The 19,759-nt window shown below is 35.9% G+C and overlaps 1 protein-coding gene across 2 annotated transcripts in view; it reads left to right on the top strand.

Moving 5' to 3' along the window:
- The window catches only part of LOC149791818 (ADP-ribose pyrophosphatase-like), a 43,783-nt gene that overhangs the window by 18,578 nt on the left and 5,446 nt on the right, over window positions 1-19,759 (top strand). For both annotated transcript variants that reach the window (XM_089970333.1, XM_089970332.1), the window contains 3 exons: window positions 2,258-2,363; window positions 11,365-11,502; window positions 12,825-12,935. In XM_089970333.1, the coding sequence (XP_089826459.1) occupies window positions 2,258-2,363; window positions 11,365-11,502; window positions 12,825-12,935 (355 nt within the window). The remainder of the gene's footprint in view (window positions 1-2,257; window positions 2,364-11,364; window positions 11,503-12,824; window positions 12,936-19,759) is intronic.

Genomic DNA, 19,759 nt, shown 5'->3' on the forward strand with positions numbered 1-19,759 from the left:
TCAATGAAATTCATAAAATCCACTTTCTCTTGTTTTTCAGCCATTATAAATAATTGAAGTAACATGCTTAGGAGAACTGAAATTGATTTCATCACCAGTCATTTGAGTCAGGTCGAATAATTGTGTAAGGGATGCATTAGTTAACACTTTATGTGGTGATGAACACTTGCCCTGGCCTAATGAATAAGCTGGTTGTAAACATACATATCTTGTGTTTGGCAATTTTAACTCTCCACTGTTAGACTTCTTGTATTATTCTATCACCAGACAGAAAATGACAGTCTTTTATGTTTCTCCTTTGTATAGTGTACCTCCAAAAATGGTATCCATCCAGTTTACAGGGTGAGGCTGTTAAGCTATAACTAGGCACATGAACAGGGCCAGCATATCATGCAATTGTACACTACACACAAGGGTTTTATCACCGTAAAAATGTACTGAAATTATAGTCTCCACTATTATTATTAACAGTATCCTATAAATGTCACAAGGGTCCCCGAGTGGCCGAGTGGTCTAAAGTGCTATCCTTTACAGATCACTGCCATTTCACCTCGAGTCTTGTATTCGGCCAATGTGGGTATGTGAAAAAGCTTGCCAGTAGCTTCTCGTGGGTCGGTAGTTCTTTCCGGGATTTTTCCGGGTTCTTCCTCCACCATTAATACTGGCCGCCATGCATAGCCTATTGTGTGCTGAAAAATAGCATTAAACCCCATAACAATAACAATAACAATAAATGTCACAACTGAGTGTCATTAGTTCAAATCCCAATGATTTCTCATTGCAATAACTATGTTATTTTTCACAAATTTGTGAATCTTTAAAAGTTTGTCGGTTCATAAAAGAATGATTTCCAAGTGACAAGGTAACTCACAGATTGAATAGCAATCCTGAAAATTAACCTATAGGCATGAGGAGAAGGAGATTTGGGCTTCTGTTATCACATTAGATGGTGACCACAAGTGAACATGTGTAAAATGTACATTGAAATGTCCTGCAGCAATTAACATGTCAAATTTGATCAAAAGATTTGTCAACTCTAAAAATAAGGCTGACACTGCCATTACAAAAGCTAGGGCATCAATCCTGGTACACGATCTAAGGTCACTCTTGCAATGTCACTTATCAACTTTATGATGTCTGTGTTTATAAAAAGACAAGTCAAATCGAACGTTTTGCATACAAATACAAAATGCAATAGAAATCTGGGCTGTTTCCACTTGTAAATGAATGGCAGCCATTTTCATACCAGTAAAAGCAAACCGTTATAATTTTTTTCTCTTCTTTTGTTTTTCTTTCTTTTTTTTTAAGTTTACTTATTTGTCAAGAAAAGAACAGGTCAATTGCCAACATGAAATGGCTACTCCAGTGGGTTCATCTCAGTTCAGCATCTCAGTGATAAACGGTGCTATAGAAATAATGGAATTGTCCACTAGGGTTATCTAGGAATGATCTCAGTTACATTAGTAATGAAATTATAATTATTGTGCATATCCTTCATACTATTAGACTCCTTGTGTAAGTTTTGAAGCCCAGAATGTATTCAAATAGTAATGCTTCTTCTGAGTGGATTTCACAAACATCTGTATGAAATAAAGTTCCAAACATTTTATGAGTTTTCGAGATGTATCCCTACCAAATAAATGATGGATTTAATTAATCAATCATAATCTCAAAATTTCTGTATAATATAAGCATTTTTTTACACAACAGTGTTGTGATTGCATACTTACCATTATATAACATTTAAATATTTTGTGTACATTAATTCATTTAGTATTACGTTGTTTTGACATTTTCTTTGTTGGTGAGCCTCCACATATATTCCTTAATCAGGTTTTTAATTGTTTGCATTACACAATAGTTCATTACTAAACATGGTCAGCAGTTTTGCACTCACATACCATTTTAGAGAGGAGTAATCTGTAGGTCCTGAAAAGTCAACCTTAACTTAAACAAAATATATAATTGCTAAATTTTCACATAAAAAGTCACTTGTTCATCTACAAGTTTATTCCAAATTTTAATAAGCGCTGTTTCAATAAAACCACGTGGCAACCTAGGAAGGCACTTTTAATTTGAAGTAATCACCCTTGAATTAGACTGTAACATCGTATCATTTCATTTTATCACTCTAAGTAATCAGAACACCTTGGCATATCTTTTTTTTTATAAATCAGTCTTCCCTGGGTTACATATATGTTTAACTGGAACAGCTCTTATAAGAAGCAGACCATTGATTTAATATTAATTTATACAGATGGAGGTATGATGAGACTGGTCAGAAGATGATGGAAGATGACAAACCAGTATTTGAATTTTTGGCAGTCAAAAGTGTGGACACTGGACTTTGGGCTTTACCTGAGGTGAGTATCTCAAGTGAAGTAAATATTAGGAGCCAAATGCCTCAGTTGGCCTCTTTACAGTGATATCTTGTAGATGCAAACACTGTCATGCATCCTCTCAGACCTGCAATGGCCTTTCTAGGTGTTTACTTATTTTGTATACTTCTTTATCATTTGGTCTAATTTGCAAAGTTTAGTTAGATTCCAGTCCTTGGAATTACTTCAGATAATAGTATCAGATCTTATGTAGGATTTATTAATTAAAAATGTTTGAATGTGATAAAATTCATCAAATAAATTGTCCGCATCTTGTATTCACTATACTGTTGTACATGGATTCCATAAATGTGACCCACCTTGTATATGAGGTCATCTTATGTTGAATCTGTTTCAAATGTGATTGTACTATTAGATAATGAAATGGAATCCAGGACCATACCTTCCTTTTAAAAGGTACCTCTTTATATTGAGACTGAGGTACCTCTTTATATTGAGACTGTTTGAATGCAATAATACTTTTAGGTAATTAAATGGGATCTAGGGCCATACTTTCCTATAAAGGTAACTGTCTTTATTGAATCTTTATTGAATCTGTTGTAAATGTAATAATGCTATTAGGTATTGCAATTTGATCCATTACCATACCCTACTTTTAAAAGGCACAGCATTAGTTTTAATTACGTTAAATGAATTGTGAGCATAGATGAGATTATGTTTTACTTTTCATGCTAATATATTTTGTGAATCTCTTCCATCAGATTACGAGGAGGATTTTCAAGATTCCTCAAACAGAACTGCTAAATATTTAAACAGTAAAAGTAACCTGACATGTAAGAAACATTTCATTGATTTGATCATTCTTCAAATCATTAAATTTGTTTTAGCTGTTTGTCCTGTTTGATGATATCTTTGTCACTTACTTGTTTGGTTTATATGAGTATTTGAGTGACTCACCAGACCAATTTGTGCTCTGAACTGTCTGTGATACAATTGACAGGAGATCTTACATGGGTATGCTTGATCAAAAAAGTGTATGCTGCAGTTCTGGGATTTTGATTCCTCGTGTTTCTGCAGTTCTCCTCCATTCAAGGACTAGCTTCAGTAGGGATCATAGTCCACTAGGTGAAGCCATCCTCTGTGAAACCTTCCCAAGACTATGGGGCAATGTTGAGGTGTTTCAAGGATCACTTGAGGGAATATTTGAAGCATTTCTTCGAACACCTCTAAGATAGCTTTCCCTCCTTCAGCTCAACGCATAATGTCTTATTCATCGTCTCTCTTCTGACATCCTGATGACGTGGCCTGCTCATATCAACTGTGATTTCCTCAGCATAGTTTGGATGCATGGATTGCCAAATTCTGTGAGAACCTCTGTCTGTTACCCTGGCTGCCATCTTATCCTCAATAGCTCCCTGAGGCAACCCATGAGTAAAACTATTAAGCATCTTGGCATGATATCTGTACACTGTCCGATTTTAGCAGACACACAGCGGGGTCAGCAACGCAAAGTCATTTTTACCTAAAGTGTTTTTCTTCGGTTACTGGTCCCTCTGCCATACTACACATTTGCACATAGTCTGCCAAAGGTCACATTTGCTTTAACAATTATAGCATTAATCTCATCAATGATGTGGACTGCACAAGACAGTGCTCTGCCGAGATAAGTGAACTTGTCCAATACCCTGAGCGTTTGGCCATTTAGTGTGATTGCTTTCCTGGTGCACGTTGGTGCATCACCTGTCTTCTTGATACTTTTAGTGTTGCATGTCAGATTCAGATTTGGCATTAAGAAACATTATTGGGAAAATAGGAGGTCAAGAAGAGTCACTTCCTGTAATGTCCTTGTTGGTAGGCTTGTTAGAGTTATGAGTGTGCCATCAGTCTGGTATCTGGTGTGCCATCAGTCTGGTATCTGATGTCGATCCGAATGTTATTAAAAGGAAGCCATTAGTAAGCATGGCAGTGAACATCATAATGAAGATGTTTGGGTCCAACATACAGCCTAGCTTGACTCCATTGATGTCTGGGAATGGTACAGATGACTAGCCTTTCTCAAAACAAGTGAACATACTATTGTCGAATTGCCATACCGTCATAACCAATTTCTTTGAGCAAACAAATTTTGTTATGATTTTCCTACATCCTTCATGGCTGGCTGTGTCACAGGCTTTTGCCATGTACATAATGGATTTCTAGTCCTGGATGTTTTTTCTGGTGTTGACAAGCAGCACACTCCCTCATTCTCTCCCGAAGTCACAATGACTCTCTGACAGGAGCCTTAGATTGATGTGTACCACAAAATGATTCAGCAGAATAATGGCAAAATTTTTTCAGGCTGTTGATAGCAAGTAGAGGCCTTGAATTTTGTCTCAGGATTGTCAGTTTCATCTCCAGTTCTAATAGTTGACATTGGATGCATTGTTGTATTTCTGGGGTATAGGTGCCTAGGTCCACATTGACTAGAAGAATTCAGTCCATTCTTTGCCATGTGTGAGCCTTCACCTTTGTAGATTTCTACTCCAGGTGATTTCCGATTTGACAATAGGTTGATTGGCTGCTTCACAGTTTCAGTTAGATTGGAGGATCAGAATAGCAAATGGCACTTTGATTTCCACTCAAAGCAGTTGATGGTTCAGTGGCTTTTGATTGATGATTTTGTGGAAATGTTTGGCATATCTTTGAAATACTTTTCTTTGTCAGAAAGAAGCGTGGCATTGTCAGCACTCAGTATTGAAAATGTTCCTGATGATGGTGGCCTGTAGATTGTCTTAATCACAGTATGGAAGTTCTTCATGTCACTCATGTCTGCAATGGACTTAATACCATCTGCCGTATTGCTCAGCCACGAATCATGCACATCTTTGAGCATGCATTGGACATTCCTCTTGATATCGCTGAAGTTGCTGTCTTCTTAACAGGCCTTCTGTAGCCGATATTTATCATTCAGTAGTCTCTATATGACAAACTTGTTCTCATCAAACCAATCTTCATGTTTACAGCCAGTGGGGCTGAGGTTTTTGGATGCAGTAGTTTTTGAAGGATAGAGTGTTTTGCAACTTTCTCAGAGTTATATCCAGTTAGCTGTACAGTTCGACAAATGTCAGTTTCACATTCCCCCATTTCAATTTTACAACATTAAGCATGTTGGGGACTTTAAGCCGTAAGCCTCTACTAGACTCCAGGTAACAGATATGGAGCTTGAGGCTTATGAACCTCTAGTCAGTCCATAATTCTGCACTTCTCATGTCTTTCGTCACTCTGACATCCTTTTTTTCTCATGTCCAGATGTTGATGTGATTAATAAGATATTAGTGCTCAGAATTTTGGTGCATCCAAGGCGTCTTTTTGCAGTTTGGCAGTTGGAAGATTGTTTTGGTTATATGAAGGTTTTATTCGGAGTATAGGAGGATTCCATGTATGTTGCATTGGACCAAATCAAAAAATACCAGCTTCTCATTGCTCTTCTTTACTTCAGCCACTCAGGATGTAGGTTTAGCCGGATCCAACTTTTGTAAGTTGTCTTTCTTCAGCTTTCACGCAGGGGTACTATCCAGATGTTGAATATGGCCAGTTCTCTACCAACAAGACATGTTGTTCTCTTTGGTCTATATACTGATGTATTAGTTTTTGATCGCCATGATGGGATACTTGTTAGCCACGGTTAACTGACCAGAGTTAAGGTGAAACATCGCTGTCCCCACATATTGTTAATTTGTCTTCACAGCACAGGATTAGCAAGTCCTCTTTGTGTCGTGTAATATTAGCTACATTGGAGCAGAAAACGCTTAAAATCAAACTTTCTTGTAAGAAGACTGTATGTGGATTTTTGTGTATGCCAAATCATTTGGCAATTCAACTGCCTGCATTGCGAGAGAGTACAGTTCATTTCCAGGAAATGGGATATTTTTCCTTTATTGTTATTATCCGTTTACTTTAAATACATTTTTGTTGTATAAGTTGACTTGTAAGTTGGGGATGTTCATTCTTTACTCCTATGAGCAAGTATGAATTCAATATTATTTTAAATGAACTCTTAGTATGCAGTTTCCTGATAATATTATGATAAAAGTATACTTACATCATCATTTCAATAAGTAGAAACGTTATCTATAGGTCCATCAATATGAAACACATGAAATGTTTGAATTTTTGAATGCCCTTTAGTTTCTTTATTCAAATTGCAATGCAGCTGGCACTTGAACAAAAAAAAAACATGTCATAAGCAAATTAACACCACACAATGCATATCACATATCTTATCAGAGCAATTTGGAGGCCAGCAAACATTTACATTATTCAGTATTGATATTATGAAAATTGTAGAGTCTTTGATGTACTAATCTACAAATTATGGAATAATGACATATCTGGGTGTGTGTTGCTTTATTCAGGAAAAAGTAGAGTTTGTTTCTTTGATAAAGGACAGATAAATTTGATTACATCTCCATTCTGTACCAGTGTGAATTTTGCACGAATAAGAGTAAGTTCTAACCCTACCAACTATTAGTTCATTCCAGAGGGATGTGCACACTCTTCCAGGCGTGTAAGTGCAGCTATGGCTTGGAAGGGTGTACCCATGTTATGATTATGTAAATATTGAAGAAACATATCTGCCTAAAAAAGCTGTTCTTGTCTATTTTATTCTTCAAATGATCTTTGTTTTGTTGGTTTTAATGGCACATTAACATAATGCTAACACAGTGAGGAAAAGGAATCTAAGTGCTTTTGTAAAAGAACAGATGAGGACAGAAGAGCCCAACTGGTTTGGTCCAACAATCCAATGTTGACTGATATAATGTAGTGAGCCAATATAATAAGAAATCCAGTTGGTCTTGGGTTAGTCCATTGTAGTCAAAGTGGATAACCCAATATGTTCAAGGTAACATATCCATCATGGAATTTTCATGCTGTAAGAGCAAGCAATATATGCCTTTATCTAATTGGCTCAGCATGCTTTGATGCTTGTGGGGTTCATTATATAAAGAGATCAGTGGTTTCAACACATAGAATGGATTCCCCTTGAGCATGAGCCTGTCAGGGTATGTCATGTATTACAACCTTATGGTCTGAAAATAAGTACTAGAAGAGAGTGAGAAGCAGCAAGCGTTGTGTTGTTTATATTTAGTTTAATTGTTCTTTTGTTTGTTGTTGTTTTTTTAATTTATTTCATTACATGCTATTGTAATGTAACATTGTATGCTGAACTTGACCTTATCCAAAACTGAGTTCAGTTCTGCTGTTCCTGATTGACTTTTTATGAATTTCATTTTATGTAGACAACTAATATATAGCTAAGTTATTCTCTGTTTGCATGGGCTTAATATCAGGATCTTTATTAATAGCAGAAGTAAATATGCTTATTTGTGTGCAAGTTTTGGACTTTCCTAAGGGGATTTTACAGCTTACGGTTTTGATTTTGTAAACTTCAGGATCATTCTAAAAGGCTATTTTCCATTAGGTAATGATTTTTTTTAGAAAATGCTAGTTGTGAGCTGAGGTCAAGGAGAGAACTATATAACCTTGTGATTGTGAGGACTTTGTCATTTGTGCTTTAACATCACGCAGTTTCAAGTTGTATTATGATGTGACCAGTTGGGCTGAATTTTATTTGCTTCAGTTTATTGAATTCAAGTGATTATTTTTTTCTGGAAATACAAATGTACTCTGATAAAACTCTTGGATAAAGACAGTCACTGGAATTTATAGTATATTCGGATCTGGAATTATATTTATGTGATTTAACAAAAGACTGTTGACACATCAGCACTTTAATAGCTATCACAGACACATCATCGACTTCAGTCTGGGGATATTTTCTGGACTTTTACTGAATTTTATTCAGGACTTTTAAATTACTAGGACTTGTGTCTGTAATTCTTGGCTTATTTCTTAAATTGTACAAAGCTTGTTATTTTTCATTCTTTTCTGCTACTTAGTTTAAGAGCATAGACTCGTAACATTTGTAAATTTCAACAAATAATATATTTCCCTAGAATACAAAGTGAAAATGTAAAAAGAAAATACAGAATTACAGACACAAGTCCTAATGATTAATGCTCAGAATAAACTTTAGTGGGAATCTGAATTAAATCCAACAATGGAAGTGTTGATGTGCCTGTGGTGGCTCACGTCGTGATGATGTATCAACAGTCTTGTGTTAAATCACACTAATACAGTCCAGGAATAAGTCTTTATTTGAAATTTTACTATAATACAAGTCTCTGTTTCCAAGAATGTTATTTTTGAGCACTTTGTATTTTTAGAGAAGAAACGCTTAAATTAATAATTTAAATAAAATAAGTCCAGTTGAAGTGCTGGGCACAACAGTAATACAATTGATTTGGCTCAGATCATAAAGTATGAATACATAAGTTCTAGAAAAACAAGATTGTATAGTTTTATACATGGCCTCAGGTCACAATTAACATTTTCTAAGTAAAACCTATTACCCGATGAAAAAATTCATTATGGAAGGTTCCAGATGTTTGTCAGATAAACTATTAGTTATAATTAGAAGTTTGTTTCAAATATTATAATATACAATGTAGCAAATAACAGGTAGACCCAGCATTTCATGGGGTATTTCCAAAGTTCTATACTAAGAGTGAGATAAACATCTTGATTGCAAAACCAAAATCAAGATTTAGATCAGATAGAAAATTAGCATGATTTTGGACAAGGTCAAGTGTCCATATCCATTTATCATATAATAAAAACAAAACAAAATAAATTGAAAAAAACTAACAAAAAAAACCAATGCAAATTAAACATACAAAACATGTGAGAGAAACCGAGCTTTCATAGCAGAACTGCAGATAGTTTGGATTTACTGATAAGTCATGTTTTGCACTAATTCTGCCTGCTCTAACTTAAGTGACTAGAACACAAGTCATGTAAGAGAACTTAGTCATGTAGGCTTTATACAATCAATTAATATGTGCCTTATTCAACCACACAATACTTATAGGTTCCAGTTTGGGAAAAGTGCTAAGGCCTTCTGTCTAGACAAGTAGAAATTCAAAACAATCATGGAAGAGGTCTTTGTTCTATCCTATATTGTTTCATCCTTGATGATACATATTCTCAGAAATGATGGAATTGCAGTCCATGATGGTAATGAAAGTCATTTTTCCTCTCGTTGAAGAGACAAAGCTGTTCGTGGTCATGCAACTTATAAGGAAGTAATCATTCTCTATAGGTATCATTGGGAGCTTATAAATTATTTGACCTTCCTTCTCAAGTAAGCTATGCACCACTTAACTGGAAACCATTTTGTTTATGATGGATTGTTTGATATGAGCCAGACTTGGAGCTATAACATGGGTTTAGGAGAAAAACTCCCAGCTGTGGTGCTTTCAGTAAGTTGGGAGAAGAAAAGATTTTTTTGCGAATTTCAGCTGCTGAAATCAATATGTGATTAATTATAGTTTTCACACTTTAGAAGACAATCAAGATTAGAAGACATTTATTGTTTTCAGCAAGATTTTTGTGAAGTAAATGTAAAGAGGGAAAGATGTATGCATCAACAATATTGCAGTTGAGCTTTAACTGCCCAGGTATATGGACCTGGCCTGGTGAAATAAAGCTTTAGGAACATGTTATTTCGCTTGGTTACAATCAGGACAAGGAGATATCAATCTTAATGGATAAAGATGACAACTGAAGACCAAGGGGTATGTGTGGATTGCTGATTCTATCAGGACATTGTCCTGCTAAGATATTGTGCCTGTCTGGGGTATGTCAAAATGTCATGCATAAATGTTGACAATGGCATTACAAATCTCCCAAAACATCTCAGACAACTTGTTTTTGTTGGAGGGTTTAACACTATTTTTCATCACAAGAAGGCTATACATGGCAGAAAGTATAAATGGTGGAGAAAGAACCCAGGAAAACCCCAGAAATAACCACCGACCCATGAGAAGCTACTGGCAAGCTTTCTCACATAACCACATTAGCCGAATCCAAGACTAGAACTCACGCAGACAGAGGTGAGATGGCAGTGATCCATAATGGTGAGCGCTTTAGACCACTCAGCCACTCGGGGCCCTCGCAGACAACTTGTAATAATGAGAACACTCATTCCAGACAATGAATCCTATCATCATCGAAAGACATTACTGGAAAGAATGCACTCCTTCTAAGACATAAGCATCTTCAGACCACTAAAGAACCTTGGCCCTTAAGCCTGTAGTGCACTAGTTATTGTTATAAAAGTGAGGTCTTCACATTTACTGTGACGCGTACAATATTTTGGCAATTCATTGCTTCATTCAATGGTTGTTGTAGTACTTGTTCAGAAAAACCGCCTTCAGGACAGTGCCATTTACTAGATAGTGTGATTATGATAATTTCTGTAAAGTTGTGACGTATTGGTGATTCTTACTCCAGTATTAAGACTGAGAGCATCCATTGTAGTATCTTGGATCAAAACAGCAAGGATGTGTTGCATCTATATGAGTGTCGAAAGCATTAGGCATTGTTGCATTTATATTAATCAATCCACGACACATGCTGTTATGTATGTGTCATATATGTACCAGGACTTCCGTTCTTATGTCTTCCATGCCTAGACATGCTGTCCATTTTTCTCTCTGTGGCACTTGAAAGGTCACATAAAACTGGAATTGCTGTTGTAATGCCATAAGCATAAACAAGCTATACAATTTGAAAACCCATAAGAAATATATGAACACATCGGTATGCTGTCTATTTGGTGGGTAGCTCAATATTTAGTTGCTGTTGTTGTTGTAGGGTTTAACGCCAATTTTAAGCAAAAGATAGGCTATACATGGCGGCCAGTATTAATGGTGGAGGAAGAACCCGGGATAACCCTGGAAAGAACCACCGACCCACGAGAAGCTACCGGCAAGCTTTCTCACATACCCACATTGGCCGAACTCGAGACTCGAATCCATGCAGACAGAGGTGAGATGGCAGTGATCCATAATCGTGACCGCTTTAGACCACTCGGCCACTCAGGGCCCCCAATATATAGTTGTAATTCATTACTTTCTTACAGGGTATACTGGCACCAGGCCATCTTCCCACGGAAAATCTGAAGATTGAGTTCTCTGAGGAAGCTCTCAGTGCTATAGGAGAAGACAGACGGCAGGTCATTAACACGAAGATGAAGAAGATATTCCAGAATGGAGAACTAGTAAGACTGTATACGTTATAGTACTACGTTATTAGCAGGTCATCAGCATAAACATTAAATGTTTTACTCAGTGCTGATTATGTTATGTATAAATATCATTTCATAGTTTTCATCTAGTAATTTATGAAAAATACTTTTTTGTTAAGAGCAACAGTAGAATTGTAAAAGTACTGGGTCAAATGTAGCGCTGTTGTCTTAAACTTGAATCATAGTTAAGAGTGCGCAATATTATCACAATAATATTTTAGATTTTGTCTTGGCCTGACATCCTGCATGCATCAATTATCCAGCATGTACCTTCCTTCAGTGCATGTTAAAGCCAGTTTACTTAGTTCCACAGAATATTAGCACATAACTTATTGAATTTTGTACAGATGATGCTGATTTGCTTTCAAAATCATATTTTAGCCATTCAGAAGTTTGACCAAGTTTAACAGAAAGCTTTCTAGCATGAATATCTTTCAAGTTAATATATGTGGCATATAATGGCTGCTAACACTTAAAATGTTGGACCATATCTGACCATATTGTGCAAAAAGTAGCATAATAAATAGTCATTTCAATGTTACAGAAAGTGGTGCCTGCCACCAAATATAAAATAAGAAATGCAAATATAGCAACACCAAAGAAACCATTTTCATAATTATTCAATGAACAGACTTCAAAGAAGAATTTTCAGAAAGTGCTTTATTAACCTAGATCACCTCATCAACTGCTCTTGCTTTTGCAAGTGAATGTGATATATGTGATATGCACTTGGGTCTCTTCTTTTCTGACAGTGTCAGCCAACATCCCATCCTGGTGGGCCACCTTAATTCAACTCAGTAGTGATTTAGTTGTGCTTAAATTCTACCATTGGTTGCTCAGCCAAGGTACCAAGTCATTGGCTCAACATAACACTAATTTTTCACAGGTTTACCTGTAGACTGTGGGCTTAAGTATGCTTGGAAACCTTCATTTATGTTGTAGCTTTAATCAGCAATATTCTGGTCGTAATTACAGACATTGTCTTATTTGTGTGAAAGATATTTATCTTATTTGTGTCAAGGTTTCTTACTCAAATGACTTTAACCCTTTCTTCAACTTTGACATAAATCGAATAATTATAGGTTCTTAGGTTAAGGTTTTGTAACTAAAGGTTCTACCTTGACCCTCTTTATTTGGATTATGAAGAATCCAATCTGATTCTGCTTTAGAGCATTTGTCTCTGTATATCAAAACCTAGTTAGCAAATATGTCTTAACAACAGATCTGTATATAATATTTAGTCTATTTCATATTTTTTTTCTGCCTTTTTAAAAACAGGATCTTGTTTATTTAAGATTCATCAGGGGTATGCTGACAACCCGAGAAATACAGATAACGCCTGGTTGGAAAGTGCAGTATACCTGTATCATGACGAGCAAGATGTTTTGCGGTACTTCTCGTTGACGGTAAATATTAGTACGAATGGTTGGAATTATATCTTACATGATCGTTTAAATTAGTCAAGTAATATACCTAAACATGGGATTGAATGGTCTGGCATTTATGTATTCAATAAATTAGATAAATTATCATGTGTAATGGACATAGTTGTTAGATTCTGCAGTCGGACAAATGCAGAGGTATTGCATTGCTGTTTGAAGTTATATGCAATATAGCATTTTTACAAATTATTTATGCATTTTTATGGGGATGAGATTAAAATGGTTTCCCAGTTTGCTACAATTTCGATTTCATGTGTATGAAGTGCAACACAGACCCTGTTGTTTTCACCTTGATGTCTAATACAAGTTAAACGCAGTTGGTATCTTTCAAAATTAATGATCTGCTATAGATGTTTGCAGATACCTTAAACGTTTATTTTAATACCCAAAATGTGCTTCTAGATGTGTTTTCATCAGAATCTAGTTTCTTCAGGGGGTAAAACTAATTTTAATTATGCAATACTTACCTGTCACTATTGCTTAGCTAATCTATTTTCATGCTGAAAATATACCATCTATATGATGTGAATACAACCTCCCAGAGTGGAGAAAAAATCTATATGACCCTTGGACCTTTTGCACACCACTTTGTCGCAGGCCATGTGCAGAAGGTAGGTGTACCTATATGTCATCTTTTCAAAGGCGACAATTATGCAAGATATCAGAGCAGGGTGGGAGGAGGGTATTTGGCAATAGTGACAGGTAAGTATTGCATAAATACAATTAGTTCTAACCCCCCCCCCAAAAAAAAAATACATCTTGATAGCAGCAATTACTTATCCTGACACAATCGCTCAGCTGAATGTGTCATTAAGCTTGGTAGGCTGATGTCAAACAGACCAAAAACTGATATTAAATGTACTTATCGTATAGGGAGCGGTCCACTTCTCTCTAAACGAAACTCTATACCATAACATTGGGAACCAGAGAAAATATGCCTGTGCTCTGTTGGCTAATGAGTAGAAGTAAAAGGATAAAAGGAAGAAAAGGTATTATGGCTGTGCCAAAAAAATGCTTTCATAACATCATAGAGAGAGGAATGATTAAAGTAGGCCTATGAGGTAGCAATGAACCTCATAGGCTTTAAGTTTCATAAACCTGAGGTCTCAGTCAGTAAGAGACTCATAGGCTCATTTGACTGTCATGTCAATCCACCAGGAGGTACTGTCAGCTGAAATGTTAACGGAGCCCTTAATAGGGAGAAAGAGACGTTTCCGTAACACTTTCTTTTTGCTTTGGAGACATGACAGACGTGAAGAGCATACATGGGGCATAAAAGTCTAACTTGATCATCCCCAACACATATTTTACTGAGACTGGGAATCTCTATGGGTATGGGGGCTATTGAAGGTAACTGTCATTTTGCAAGAAACCAGGTTGGCAGAGTAGGGAAACAGAGTCATAGTTCCCATTAAACATAAGATAGCCAGATTCATTGACAAGGCATGAATTTCACTTCTTTGTCTCACTGAGGCAATGTGAGAAGGGACACAGTTTTGAGTGTGAGATCCAAAAAAGAAGCTTCACTCAATGGTTTATAAGGTGCTTTGGTTAATGACCAAAGAACACATGAAAGATTCCATCTGGGCACAAAGGAGTGAGAGACAGGTCTCTGAAGCTCCAAAAACTGTACAAGTCGACAAGATGCAGATCTGAACTGATGTCTGTGTCTTGCGAGAATTTAAGTGTGTTGGAGATGGCAGTTTGATGGCATTTGATAGTGGATACTGAACATCTTTTGGTCTCAAAGAGGAACAAAAGGAAATCATCAATGGAAGTTACAGAAGGGTGGATAGGATCAGCGTGTTTCCTACTGCACCAATCATAGAGGATTCTCCACCTGGCATCATAAACTTTGGATGTAGATCTACGTGTTATAAAAATATTAACAATATTCAATCTGTAAAGACTGTAGTTACTGTAGCATTTTATTAATGACATTATACAGTAATGTGAAATAGGCATCTCTTCCTGAATATAGGTGAATATACTTGTTAAAGGCATAGCATATCATCTCGTCATATTTTCAGGTATGATACTGGACAAGTAAATTGTTCATTCGATTATATTTATTTGTAAAACTTGTTAATCTACACAAGATAGATAGATAGATAGGGGGCCCTGAGGGTCTAAAGCGCTCGTCATTATGGATCACTGCCATTTCACCTCTATCTGCATGAGTTCGAGTCTCAGGCTCAGCTAACATTGGTACATGAGAAAGCCTGCCAGTAGCTTCTCGTGGTTCGGTGGTTCTTCCCATGGTTTTTCAGGGTTCTTCCTCCACCAGTTATACTGGCCACCATGCATAGCCTATCTTGTGCTGAAAAATGGCATTAAACCCTACAACAACAACAACATAGATAGATAGATTGCTATTTTTGATGACTCTACATAAAAATTCACACTGCTATGCGTAGAGGTAATAGCTTTGTACATATTTGAGGTGATCAGATTACAAAAGTTTATTTTATAGTAAGGCTCTGCTGCATCATACGAAAAAACCAAAAGTTTCATAACTAAAATCATGCTTGATTTAATATTTTGGGCAGAATATCAATTGGGTTAATTTGGCAAATAAAGGAGGTTAGGCATCAATTCTTCACAGTCAAAGTCAAATTCTATTATCCCCAAGTCAACGCCTAGAGTAAGCCCTGACACTAGTTAACACTTAAAAGCTGTCATTCGCCACACTTTATATGTATTATTTTACATTGCCATAGAGCTTGCTATGTAATGCTGCCAATGAAGTGTTATGCCATTTTATGAAATATTATATTTATATCACTATGTTATGAAATTCATAAATTTTGCATTGCAGTCATGTTTCAATTAACAATGCAGTCCCAAAAAGAGCCAAAATGCAACTCAGTCATGATTTGAGTCACCACAATGATATTATACTTTACCATTATCTTCTTTAGGAACTGTTGTTTCCAGCGCTGTATGATCAGCTGCAGTGTATGTATTAGTATTATCTGTACAATTTTCCAGATCAATGAGCACAGTTTTCAAATTGGGATTGGAGCCTGTTTGAAAATCAGGCTGTTGTGACAGTTATGTTTTGAATGACCCAGCTTACAGTCTGTCAATAAGGGAAATAATTACAGTTAACATTTTCAGTACTGAGGGCCTTAGGCGCCGCAAGCCGATTTCCATATTGTGCGATCTTGGAGGCTTTCGTTTTGTTTAAATCATTTATAAAAAGCAGGAATCAAAGGACAGGTCTCTCTCATAATTAGTAGTAGCAGTGTACCAGTAAGGACCGGAACTTCTAGCAATAACAACAGGGATGGGTATAGCATGTCTAATATTAAGAAGTTCATGAAATGATTCAGAAGAATGAAATTGCATCGTTCTTGTTTAATCACCGATTTATAATACAGGCAAATGAATAACACATATGCTTTCCTTTAGTTTAAGAAAACTGATGGAGTTGTTATTGATGATGATGATGATGATAATGATGATTATTATTATTTATTATTATTGTCATTATTATTATTATTATTATTATCATTATTATTATTAAAAGTTTTTATATTATATTCAAAAATATGGTAAAAATCTTGTAACAGTAGAAAGTATTTAGCAAAATGAAGTTGCTGGGAACAAAAAGATTATGCATTTAATTTAATGCATTTAGTATATGTACCAAACGGCATATCTAAAAAACTGCTCCAGTGGTCTAAGTGGTTAGAGCATCTGCCTTGGATGCGGAAGGTCGTGGGTTTGAACCCTGGCTAAGTCATACCAAAGACTTATAAAAATGGTATTAACAGCTGCTTTGCTAGGTGTTCAGTATTAAGAGGTTAGTGTTAGGACTGGCTTATCTGGTGTCAGGATAATGTGACTGGGTGGGACATGTCTGTGGCATGATGCCTTGGTGCTAGACGTAACGTAGTTTAAATGATTTTTAAAAACATTCATCTTCTGCTGCAAGCTTTATTGACAATGGTGAATGCAGAATTTTAAATACAACAGTAGGAAACAGAAAAATTATTCTAAAATTAAAGTTTATAAGTTTACTCTGCACTGAACAAACTAAAAATGATCAAATGGTAAGCTTATTTTCATTGCAGACACTTCATTTGCCTAACAAATAAAAATTATAAATTCAGAGATGAATGTAAAACCACGGATTAAGGCAAATGTTTCTTTTTTGTTTTCTCTAGTAAAATTGTATCATTATTAACTCTTATAGATATCCCTGTGCTCTGAATTCTAAGTCTAAATTTGTACATTCTGGACATTTCAAAGTCCATTTCACCGTTAATCTAAATCCAAATATCAAACGTGTACAAATTTCAATCAAACAAGTTTGTCTAAAAGAATGAGTCTCAGTGTTTCCCTCCATAAGCAGCTGAATTATGTAAAAATTACACGGCATGATGTCCCAGTGCTGAGACATCACTATAAACTGCCACACTACAGACATCATAGTGATATGACTGAAAAATTGTTAAAGGTACATTTTAAAAAATCTAAAAACAAACCAAACTAAACGTCAGATGATTAGTGTCATACTAATATATTATGAAGATCATGTCTCTTCCGTTATTCTGTCTAGAATAGTTCCATTCCAAGTGGAAACCGTGTGGTTACTGGTGGTTTCTGCTTCTCTCTTTCTACGATAAGGGGCCCCGAGTGGTCTAAAGCACTCTCTGTTACGGATCACTGTCATCGCACCTCTGTCTGCATAGGTTCGAGTCTTGGATTCAGTGGTTCTTTACGGGCATTTCCTGGGTTCTTCCTCCACCATTAATACTGGCCACCATGTATAGCCTATCGTGTGCTGAAAAATGGCGTTAAACCCTACAACAACAACTTTCTACGATGCCCTGCTGAATGCATCTGCAGACATTACAATGCACAACAAAACTGTTGAACAAAGCAACTGTACTGTGGTTGAGCAGTAACCATTCTCTGAAATAAGCAATATTAATGACACTAGAAACACTAGATTTATGTAAATTAGTGTGCCCTTCAGTCATGCACTCAATTTAAGGCCCGTAAAATGAGAATATATATTTAAGCCTACACTCTCCACGCAATTTCCAGTAACAATAATTTTGTCTATTATATTGAATGGATATCAATTCCTCCATCACTAATGTAAATTGTATTGTCATTTCCATTTGCTGCAAGTATCTGCTGCAAGTTAGGGTACCAACTAGATCACGAATAATCCAGTTTTGCATAATCAATAATGGCTGGAAATGCTCTTTATTCTCTCTCATAGCAGTTTACTTTAAATCATTGCCGTATAAATTGGATGTGATTAGCTCCATTTTGTTTTTGTATCGTCATCTATTTCTTATTTCTCCATCTTCTTGACCAATCTAATACCATATGTACACTTGCATGTACCACAAAACACATTTGTTCTTCTGAGATACACCACTCCCTCGATAACTCATGCCCAGATACCTCGCGATCCCGCTTATAATGCAGTGTCCAGCATAGCTCAACAAAAATTTACGATAAGAATTGGTAAATTAAACCTTGATACATTGCTCATTTTATCATCAAAAATAGTGATTAATGCCTGTAAAGTTAGAATTTTGCAAGTTCTAAATAAGATATCATATGTTATGTAAGTTTTTTATGATAAATAGTTGCCAATACACTGTAAATAAACTGTCTGGTGAAATAGCGATCACTGAAAACTTTGGTAAATGCTAACAGGTGACAACAGAGAATGAAATAAACACCAATTAAATGTCTTGCTATGTGAAAGTCACGTTCTAATCCTTTAATTCTGCTTCAGTGTAAACAGTATAATTGCAACATATTCTGTTCTATGAAAACATAAAAAGAGTCAATCGACCGTCACATCGAAGCCCGTGAGTACATACTTCTGTGAGAGCCTAATTACATGCCAGCTTTGTTTTGATCAACAACTTGGGGAAGTGCTTGTTGCATTAAAAAATCAATTAAAAGAGACCTGTGTTGTTTTATCACGTTGAATATTTCTTTTGTATCAGATCAAACAAGGGAGGTACAAAGAAAAAATTCAAAGGCATGCAAATCTGAGCATAAGTTATTGTGGTCACTATCATTTTATCAAAATTCATTTTATTTGACCATTTGAAAATGGTTTCACATTTTTATACTGTGGCTGGACACACAAAATGTTGACTCTGTAAAGATCATGCAGTTGAGAACTCTGCAGGATTTTTCTCTGCAGCAGAGATATCAAGGAGTAACACAAAAAAATAAACAGATTTATTTCAAAATGTGAAGTTACCACCACGTCGGCTAATTCTGCGCATCAGGTAATTCTGCGCAATGATACGTCATTTCTGTAAACATTGAATCACGATATTTTTGTTCAGAAATCCATTTTGTATCAAGAAAGAGTGATCGTGCTTTAATTAAAGAAAGTTATTTCCATAAAGCGTAAAAAAATATCCCACATTTCAACTCGAAATGAATATGAAAATGTGATTTCTAAATGTCAACATGAAGACCCACTGCATGACCTTCTTGAACCAGTAATCCGGAAAATCCGATTTACTATGTATCTTTTAGTATCATACAAATAAATACATTATATAAAAGAGGGAAATCGGGTTCGGCCAATGTGGGTATGTGAGAAACCTTGCCAGTAGCTTCTCGTGGGTCGGTGGTTCTTTCCGGGGTTTCCCAGGTTCTTCCTCCACCATTAATACTGGCCGCCATGTATAGCCTATCTTGTGCTGAAAAATGGCGTTAAACCCCACAACAACAACAACAAAAATAAAAGAGGGAAATGTATACCTTAAAACAATAATGAATCTGCATTTTAA

The sequence above is a fragment of the Sinohyriopsis cumingii genome, chromosome 9 (assembly GCF_028554795.1).
Source record: "Sinohyriopsis cumingii isolate HCF-2022 chromosome 9, ASM2855479v2, whole genome shotgun sequence".
Taxonomy (NCBI): domain Eukaryota; kingdom Metazoa; phylum Mollusca; class Bivalvia; order Unionida; family Unionidae; genus Sinohyriopsis; species Sinohyriopsis cumingii.